Genomic DNA, 10,381 nt, shown 5'->3' on the forward strand with positions numbered 1-10,381 from the left:
CACAAAGAACAAGAAACAAAATGAGTAAAACTAATGACTGGATGTGTTGATTTCTAAACCCAGTGTGTTGTTGGAGAATCATCCACATTATTATGAAGTGTCTTATGTTTGCTTGTATATCAAAGTCTTTTGAAAACGTTCATATAATGGTTCACTCTGGTCTGGTCATTTGAAACCTACTGATCTTTTTTTTTTTTTTTTTCTTTTTCTACATCAATATCTCTCTCTTTAGCTGCTGCATGTTCAACTTTCTTCTCCAGAGTTGACAACTTTATCTTTTGTTGAATACAGATACAAATGTACATCATGCTAAAAAATGTCAGTGTGGAATCTCATTTTAAGATTATTCAAGTAGTCAAACCTTCAATCAGAGGACTCTGGTGACACAAAAATAGTGAACCAGACCTGTTTGCACTGTATTATATTATAATACCGTAAAGAAATCCCTAAAAGGAAGCAGATGCACCTTTCACAGAGATAGTCCTGATAAACATCTTTTTAGGGTGGAATACTTGAATAATATATTCTTCATCAGATCAAAATGCCTCAGTTAAAAAAAAAAGTTAACTAAAACAGTAACTAAATAAATTGTTCCTAAGAAACTCAGGGATAGCTGTGTGTAAAGGACCTTGTCATACACATGAATCCATACAGTTTGTCATCTGTATTTTACTTTAATATGTAAACATCTCCTGTACAGTACATCATATCATCATCATCTAGCAATTTGATTTCAATATTAAAGTATGCCAACTCTATTAATATTACAATAAACAATAAAACGCTTTAGAAAATTAACATGAAACATATATTAAGTAAACTGTGGTACTGAGTAAAGCTAAACATGACATAACGCCACAAAATAATCATAGCAAAAAGCATTTGTCCATGCATGGCTGGGTTCTCCCATTATTGATATCTATTAGAGGAAATGCTTAAAATATTTTAATGTTTAAAACATTTTCTCAAAGCAAATATAATGTAAAAAAAACTGGAATACAACTTGTAAAATGACCTTGCATGCCACCAACAATGGCAGTGATAGACAAACTTTGTTCTCTGAAGTGACACTTAACATTAAACACTTACATTAAAATGATTATTAAAGAAACAGTATATTTTATAGCAACTTAGCATTACCCAATGTGCCATTATTCTGTAATGATAGACTGTTTGAAGGGTTACAATCTCAAATCATCTGGTCTCTGCTGGGGAACCCACAATGTCGAGTGTTCTCTTCAGACACTTTGTTTGCCACTACCACTATTACACTGCTGAATGTGGGTGTTTAATCTACAAGATCCAGTGTGTTCATTGTAGAATTAGCTCATAATCAATCAGCCTCTTATACTGTAAAGGTCTGTATGTTGCCATCCGCAGGTTAAACATTTTCAGTGCTCATTTTCATACTTGATATTATAGGCCACAGGCCCTTCCATGGTAAATCCAAGGTAGAAGGATACTTCCTCCCGGCTGTATCCGCTTCGAATATCACCCAGGTAAACTGGACGTACTAGCATTTTTAGATTGCCACCATAGTTAACGTAAATGTCACCATTTTCTGATGTTCCTTTAACCCTTAACAGCTTCTTCTGGATCTCTGGCTCGTTCCATGCAGCACCACTCTGCCACAGATGGTGCCGGTTACGTGGTTGACTACTTTGGCCACTGATGGAGGCTTGCTGCTTTGACACAATTTGATCAAGCTTTGCCTTGGGAACTATTCGTTTGAGTCCACTGGATTTCCCAAGGAAGAAATGTGCAACAGTACTCCTTGCAGGAAACATGTGAGAGAAGCGTCGATGAAAAGATTTCTTGGCTGATGTGATGTACGTGCTGATATTTTTGTATGTTGCCAAGCTTTCAAGCGTTTGGTCTTTCGTAGGCCACATTAGCAACATGGATAGGTAGTACAGCTCTGTCAGATTTGAATGAGTACCCTCTTTTTGCAGTACCTCATTAAGAAGGAAGACCAGCTCCTCATATTTTTTCAGCAATTTGTTGGAGGGCTTCAAGCTGTGAACAACAATGTTTACCAAGATGAAGTTGACTGTATCTGACACATATTTGTTGGGTGAGTTGTCAAATATAAACTGCCATTTTTGGAAAATGTGCTCTATTTCCTGCCAGTTTCTGTCATACAAGCACTGCAGAAGTCCAGCAAATGAGTCTGCTCGTTTTATTTCCAGATAGCACCTCTGATCAACTATCTCCTGACGGTGACTGAGATTGGGCTTGCTGGCTTTTTCAGATGCTTTCTCCTCTTCCGAAATGCTAAATATTTGTATGTATTTTTTGAAGGACTCAGAAACCTTTCGCTTGTTTCTTTCATCAGCTGTCACCCTTTCCTGAGACCTAGGTTTTAGGTATGTGAAGTAGTTCTCAAAGAAAGTGAATATTTCCTTTAGCCTTGGCTTCAAAGAGACCAGAAATTTCTCATGGTCTGCCAGGACAGAGACAAGCTGGTTAATGGCTGTGTTGCTCAAATCATATAAGTTGCTCACTTGTCCACATTTAAGGAATTGTAGCATTTTATCCTTTCTATGTCTGTCACTGACAGCAAAAATAGGAAGCTCTTTAATGACATCAAGGAGAATCATAATGACTTCTGTCTCTCCAACATAGCCTGCTGTATTGTAGGATGTTGGCCTTTTTTTGTGGCGTATATCAAATGGATCAAATGAATCATCCTTCTTGGCTTGCTCCTGTGAATCCTGGAATGCAGTTACAGCATTAGATGCTAAGTGTAGGCATCTGTCAAGTGTTTCTGGAGTGAGAACCTCAGAATCTTCAATTTCTTTTTTGAGGTGGCTCTTGTACACTTGTCCGACTGTATCTGCAATGTATGAATTGGAATATTTCTGCTGTGCCTCCAAAGCCCACTTGAGGGCAGATTTAAAGTCTTTTTCTTTCAAGCAGAAATATCTTGCTAGTGCTTGTGGCAGTGTTGCACTTCTGTCAAACCTAAATGTGGCTCTTTCTAAGACCTCTTTAATTTTGTCAGGTCCTTCCTTCTCATGTATGTTTTCAATCAGAGGAGAAAACAAAGTGTCTTTGTCATCGCCTTGTTCTTTTCGGTGACGTGTGATGAGCATGCTATGAATGTTTTGCACCAGGAAATCCTTTCCCATGCATGATTTGTAGAGTTTGTCACAGTGTAAAAGGTTAATAGTTATCTCAGACAGAGAAAGATTGTGTTTTTGGGTAAGAACATCAAGACAGTTACTGGCAATCATTTGGTGTAAGAATCGTACTGCTTGATAGTTGCCATGCTCTTCAACAGTGAAAGTGATCATCAGTGTGGAATAGGGATTCATTTTATCATCAAGGCTTTCTTGCTTCCACAGAGCATTTCTTATCCCAAGTAACTCTTCACACAAAGAGAGTGACATGTAGGATCCATTTACAAAGGTGTTCAGCAGAGCCAGAAAGGATAAAAGCCTACCCTGTTGGGTAGTGGCATCAATATCTTTGACAATGTTGTTCACCAGATTTGTGATGTAAGTCTCACTGAAGTTATTTGTCATGATCATGAAAGCATAAAAGGTGTCTGGCTTTTCATGGTTATCCTTGAGTTGTTGAAATTTATCAGAAAACAAACACTGCTCTTTGGCTGACAACTTGTTGGTGATGGACACATTTGCAATGCGGCTATTTCTGCTGCTTTCATCAGGGAAACGGGTTCTCTCACAGTTCAGTATGATTGCCATGAGATTCCGCTTCCTATCACTGGCAACATTCAGGATACACTGCTTTAGGCCCTCTACATCATCCCAGTTGTCCACCAAGAGGAGTACAGGTACATAGCCTGGCTGCTCCTGTTTGCCATATGTCAGCAGGTTTATGACTTGAGCTGCAATTTCATTATTGGTTGCCATGTTGTTTTTAACAACAGTGCATCTGAATTTCCTTCTCAAGTCCCAAAGAATGTGCCTCGCTAGAGTTGTTCCCCCACATCCTGGGTGGTGGAAAAGACTGATCATAACACATGGAGATGTGTAGACTTCTGTAGGAGTGATCAGGTCATACAGCTCATTGTATTTGTCTCGTTTGATGAATGGCAGGCTGCCGTTCTTTTCAGAAAGGTAAAAGTTCCACCATGAAACTTGACCTCCTCTGTAAAAGTCCTCCTCTGTTTTCCTCTTGAACTCCTGAAAGGATTCATTTGTTTCGATTTCTGTGTTCTCACATTCATTTTCACACAAGATGTCTAAATCAGTCATCAACTCTTCATCCTTTTTTGTCAGCAGGACTGAGCTTGAGCCTGTGGATGGCAAGAACCTCCTGGAGGACTGTGTTTGAGGTTCTTTAAGCTTGCTTATGGTGCTGGATATTTCATTCAGACTTAGTTCATAGATGCATTTATTGGTGATGTCCTCCTTACAGCGACACTCTATCAGCTGCTTCCAGTGACTGAATACGGTGGAGTCTTTGCATATGCACAACATATTGTCGAACCCTTCTAGTGTGCGATAAATTGCACAGAAGACCTCCAAAATCGGGCTTGAGATGTCAGTTACTTCTGAGTGAAGAATGAATACCACCAGGAGTCTATCTTTGGAAAGAAAATCTGGGTTGAAAAGCAATGAAACCATGTTGTTGATATCACCACAGCGTTTTTTAAGCCATTCACTAGGTGTTAGTGGCTTGTCTGTCTCACTTTCTTCATTCACTCGACCATTGCAGAAGACCCAACTTGTTTGCTTGAACAAGTTCAGCTTTTGAATGATTGCAGTTACACTGTCCTGAGTGGCGTACATGCGTGGATAGTGCAAATTGGCTATGTGATCTCTTCTGTAATAACTGCATGTTCCATTCACATCAGACTCTGGGTCAAACTCAAGTACCGCAAACAACTTCATCTCTTTCAGAAAATCCAAGTGTCCCAGTTGACTTGAATGGCATTTGTCAGTGACAACAATGACCTGAAGGGAATTCTCAAAGGCATTTCTTCCACGAGTTAACAGCTGTTTAAGTCTTTGGCCCTGGTTGCCTTGGGAGGGATGTTTTTCATCCTTTTCCTCTGCTGTCTTTCGTGCTGATGCCCAGCACTTGACTTTATCGATCAAACTTTTCATCTTCTCTTGGACAATCCGAGGATTAGGATCTGCCAAAATGTTGATTGACCTTGGGCCATCACGGACAAAAAGACATTCAGTCTTGCATTGTTGCTTTTTTTCTGCGGATGCAATACTCAATGGAGTATAGAAAATATTTTCTTGCATCCCTGAATATGTTGGAACTACATCAACCTCAATCACCCATTTGTCTGAAGTTGTTCCATCTTCAGAATGAACTTGTATAAAATGCGGAGGCCTGATGCACATTCTGGCACTATTTATGTGCTTTTCTTCAAAATATTGGCTCAGACATGATTCAAACGCCTCGTTATATATACTGAAAGAGGTGATCTTGTGCCCAACTACCTGACCATGTCCCTCTCCTGGCTGGTTGTTCACTCCAAAATGAATGGTGCCATTAGTTCGTGAATTCATGCAGCTTGCAGCAAAACAAAACACTTCCTTTGTGAATTCATAAAGGATCTCTCTTTCAATGGCTTCATTTGCACTGGGAAGAAGCTGGTACTCATGGACAGGGTCAAGAAGATTACTTGGACCGGCGACGGGAGGAAGAATGTAATTTTGTATGTAAAAGATGGAAGAGTTGTTTTTGTCAAAGGGTCGGATCTGGCATATCGGTTTCTTTAGTTGTAGAAATGTTGCACTGTCAGTCTTTTCTGTATTTAATTGTGTGTTGTTTAATGTCTTCTGATCTATAACAGATCTTATTTTGTTTCTTGCTGTCTGCAAAATAAACATTGTGGAGCTTAGACTTTGAATTCCTGAATCTGATGACACTGTTTCAGTTTCCACAGATTCGTCCATATTTCCTGACACATCCTGCATCTCTGTACTCTTCCATACTTCACCTTCTCTTGGTTCATGATGACTCTTTGGTATGCTCAAGCTTGGCTCAAAATTCTTTGAATGCTTTCTTAATTTCTCAATCTGTCGTATGATTTGTATTGCCGGTGCTGGTGGGACACCTAGTTCTAGCAAGTCTTGTTTCTCAAAGCAGACCAAGCAAGCTCCTGACAACTCTTGGTCATAGAGATTCTGTGCAATTTTATGTGGTACTCTAAGTTTAACAATCAGCCAGTCTTTCACATGTTCTTTGGTCCAGTCCTCAATCAGTGGTGGGAGTATCAAGTCATATTCTCCCTGTATGCCAAGAAGTTAAAAGAAGATTTAATTGCAGAAGAATTAATGTTGGATATTTTGATGGCAATATCTTTTCAAACACACCACTACTATAATTAACATTAAAAAGCCTCAACATACTGTTTTGTCCTGTGGCCTACCAACTGGGAATCGTGCTGCCACTTGTGTCACATTCCTGTAAACAAACAACAAGAAATACACTTAATTATAGCAAAATATACTGTATCCTGTCTACAACAATTATTTTATCAGAAATATGTAATTTGACTTTTTCTCCACCTGAAAGCCAATACAGTAAAAGGGCATTGTGCACATTGTTTGTACTTCGGATGAAGGTTTAGCTTTAGTTCAGCTGTGATGATCAATCAATATACATGCATCAATGTACAATTGAAGTTTTGCATCTATGTGTTGAAATATTGAAATAGAATACGTGTACATATCTTGATCTTGTGTCTTATCTTAGTTAAGAGCCAACAAAAGTCTTGCCTTTCATCTACAGATGTATTAGCAGGACACATATCTGGCGGCAAGCTCCTTGACCTATCACTCTTCAGAGAAGGGCTTGTTGGTGATGTAGGTTTTTCGAGGTTTGTATCCATCCTGTCTGTCTTAGCACATGGACGGTTCCTAGAAGTGATATAATGAAAGGTGAAAGTTGTAAATAATGCTCTATGTAAGCTCATATCACGGAATGTCAAGTCAAGACAATTTTGTTTATACAGCCCAATATCACAAATTTGGACTGGAATCCATCATCATCACCATCAGTCATTACTATTAGTGTAGTTGTTGCTACTGTTGTTGCTGTGCACCTTTGTCTCTGTCTCTGTCCTTCTGTCTTTACCCTCTCTCTCTCTCTCTCTCTCTCTCTCTCTCACCCAAACTGGTCGAGGCAGTCGGCCACCCAGCTAGAGCCGAGGTCTGTCCGAGGTTTCTGCCTCTTAAAAGGACGTTTTTCAATCAATAAAGTCTATCTCATCTTATCTTAGACTTTTATTGTTTTTTACAATTTTTCTATTTTATTTTTATTTCATATGTATATACCGATATATACATTTCTATTTTTATTCCCAAATATATTGTTAGATATTGTAATATAATTATTATCTGTATTCTTTAATGTTGCGTAAGCCCTTAAGCAGCTGTAACAAACATATTTCCCCCCGGGTATCAATTAAGTATTTCTGATTCTGATTCTGATTCTATTCGGTCTGATAACATTTGGACAGTCTCCTCCAAAACTCTATTCAGTTCTCTTCATACATTCCAAAAATTAAATTGTTTGAAGATAAGGCAGAAATTCGTTAAAAATACATGACATGTTTGGTTTGTCCATTCTGGGCTACGGTAGAAACATGGTGGACTCTGTGGAAGCCGTGGAACGTGTAAATGAAAACGGCTAATTATAAGTTAGCAAAAGCACAATGATTCCTATATTCAGGTGATTATACACTAATAAAACCTTCCATTCCTGACAATAGATCCTCCTAAATGTTACACGCCAGACCTTTAAATGTAGGCTATTGAAAGAGAGATAATTGAAATGGGCCAGGGATGATTAATAATAATCATAATGCAGCATTTCATGTCACATTTGAGAATCTATGATACTGAGGGCACTTCAGGCCAACAGTTACAAGAAGATAATGATGAGAATTCCACCCCCACTTGGACATATTTGCATTAATGGGGATAACCAGAAGCATTCCAGAGGGACTTCTTATGTGGATGGACTGTCAGAATTGGCAGGGTCTTCAAGTCACAAAGAGTCAGCGTTTAGTCAGTGCCACAAATCATTCAACATCTTAAAATCTCTGCTGCTTTTTCTTTTGCACACTTAAATGTTAATTGATACAAATAATTTCCTCCCTTCAAGTGGCTTGGTTCAGCCTAATTATAAACATACCGCTCTTCCTCGCTGAAATACGGAGGCTCATCTTTTGAGAGGTCGCTCTTCATAGAGAGACAGCTTGAAGAGCTGGTTTGCTTCTTCTGCTTGGCATCCATCTCTGCTCCGTCATGAGGGTGTGGACTGGCCTCACTGACTTGCTTTTCATAATCTCCTGCAGTGCAGAGGGAAAATTAACTCATATGAAACTAGGTCAAACCATTTATGGTTTTATCTTATTGTTTGTCGGGGAGTGGCATTTCTTAACAACAGCAGTTAAAGGAAGCTGCTAGACTAGATTTTCTATAGCCTGAAAACAGAGCCAAGGGGTGGCGCATAAGTCTAGTCTTCTCTCAGACCACTTGATTGAGAATATGCTGAAAGGTTATTGTGGAATTTTGCCCAATAGACCTTGTTCACAGCAGTACTAATTAAATACTAATTCAGGCTCCGTTCCATTCAAGTCAGAGTCAGGGTGCTGCTGTTGTGCATGTTTACTCACTAAATGGAACATAACCTTATAATTTGTAACATCTATGTTTACCCTACTATTTCATGTAAAAATGTGAAAAAAGGTCTAATAGGCAAGAAAAAGCTGCCTACCCCAGCGTGCCTGAATTAGACCAAAAAATATGCCAGTACCCTAATTCAGCACAACCCTAACACTTAACAAAGTTATGGGTACAGTGCTGTACCCATGGTTTTAGAAATACCAAGGTCCAAACTGAACTTGCTAGGGACGTTTTGGGGCATTAAAGTGTCAAAGTATTTATTTTTACAACAACTTTTATTGTATAGCCCTCAGAAAAATACCGGCAACCTCAACTGGGGGTCGTGCTCACCAGAGGTGGTGGTACTCAATAAGGGTTAGGGTTAGTGCTGGTGAGTACTGGCCCATTTCAGGCACCGGTAGGCCCCCTAATGGCCTGAGGCCCTGAGCCTTGCCTGTTCACAAGCTGTGCCTGTGCTTGCAGAGTCTATCTATTCCCAGACAATTTAATATTTATACTTTTCAATCAAATCAATCAAATATGAGCAACTTTTCCACCAACTCATACAGGGACAAGAACAAACCTGTCCTCACCAAGTATTTGTTTTTAGCAGTCTCTCTTTTTTTACACATCTATATTACTATTATAAATACATGTCACAACTAACATTAATTCATGGTCAATAAAATAATGTATTAGCATTTATGAGTCCACAATGTTTTTTTTTTTCTTTTCTCACTAGTATTTTCTTTAAGTGCATGGCACACCTTAGCCAGTCTATCTGCATTACAAAGGGCACAATCAAACCGCAGAGAGGACATTTTCAATTTTGCTAGGTTTGTTTTGAGAAAACAAAATGCAGAGCACATAAGATCATTCAAAAGTGGAGTATCTTCAACTGAGAAGGCTCCTCAAGATACCACAGAATAGTTTAAATTGTGATGCAATCAGCAAAAAAAAAAAAAAGCCTACATTATGCAAAAGCGAAGCAGAACAGGGCTGCATTTACCTACACACACACACACACACACACACAGAGAGAGAACACCAGTCACAGTAAAGTAACTTCACCAAAGGGTTAAAGCAGTCAAACAGTTGGCTGACAGTCAGATTTCCTGTGTAAAAGTAGTGGATTGTGCTGGATTTCTTACCTCTTAGGTCCCAGTGGATTTCTTCGCTTTGTAGTAATACTTCCTAGTTCATGTATGCCATTGTTTCACAACTTCGGTAACGCTCAGTTGATTAACTTTTACGTCTGCCCTGTGGACAACATCGGATCACTCCAGATTTTAGTTCCGGGAATGGCTCGGTTGTTTGTGTGTGTGTGTATGGGTGTGTCTATTTTCGTCACAGGGAACAGAGCCAGAGAGATGAAGAACTCTGGTTTAAAGCACTGCAGTATGAGTGGCATGAAGAGAAAGCACCAGTGTTGGGCAAGTTACTTTTAAAAAGTAATTAGTTACAGTTACTAGTTACTTCTTCCAAAAAGTACTTAATTAGTTACTCAGTTACAAATTATAAAAGTAACTAGTTACTTCAGAAAGTAACTATTGCGTTACGTTAAGTACATTTTTAAATGCTAAAATGTGACCCCCACCTCCACCCCTCTTTAACGGAACTTAAAATACATGTGCATGTTTAATTATTTATGATAAATTTGAATATTATAATGAAATGCACACTTAATACAATACATTATTAACAGAAACAATGTACACAAATCTAAACTTTTTTAATGTTGCTGTGGGACAAAGTGAGATTAGCCTACAGTCAGATGC

At 38.8% G+C, this 10,381-nt stretch overlaps 1 protein-coding gene across 1 annotated transcript; it reads right to left on the reverse strand.

Annotated features, from left to right (window-relative positions):
- Positions 1 to 649: 649 nt before the first annotated feature.
- LOC127355462 (sterile alpha motif domain-containing protein 9-like) lies at positions 650 to 9,920 on the reverse strand. Its single transcript, XM_051386374.1, has 5 exons — positions 9,755 to 9,920; positions 8,131 to 8,287; positions 6,711 to 6,851; positions 6,342 to 6,396; positions 650 to 6,221 (listed from the first exon to the last, which is right to left on the reverse strand). The coding sequence occupies exons 2-5, from the start codon at positions 8,229 to 8,231 to the stop codon at positions 1,392 to 1,394; spliced, it is 5,127 nt and encodes a 1,708-aa protein (XP_051242334.1). The 5' UTR covers positions 8,232 to 8,287; positions 9,755 to 9,920; the 3' UTR covers positions 650 to 1,391.
- Between the last annotated feature and the right edge of the window lie 461 nt (positions 9,921 to 10,381).

This window comes from Dicentrarchus labrax, unplaced genomic scaffold, assembly GCF_905237075.1.
Source record: "Dicentrarchus labrax unplaced genomic scaffold, dlabrax2021, whole genome shotgun sequence".
Taxonomy (NCBI): Eukaryota; Metazoa; Chordata; class Actinopteri; family Moronidae; genus Dicentrarchus; species Dicentrarchus labrax.

Bases quoted from the DNA above. Each gene is read 5' to 3' on its own strand.
- LOC127355462 (XM_051386374.1), bottom strand. From the start codon at position 8,231: ATGGATGCCAAGCAGAAGAAGCAAACCAGCTCTTCAAGCTGTCTCTCT. The intron at 6,852-8,130 runs GTATGTTTATAA...TATCACTTCTAG, and splicing joins TATTTCAGCGAGGAAGAGCG to GAACCGTCCATGTGCTAAGA. The intron at 6,222-6,341 runs GTATGTTGAGGC...CTTGGCATACAG, and splicing joins GTAGGCCACAGGACAAAACA to GGAGAATATGACTTGATACT.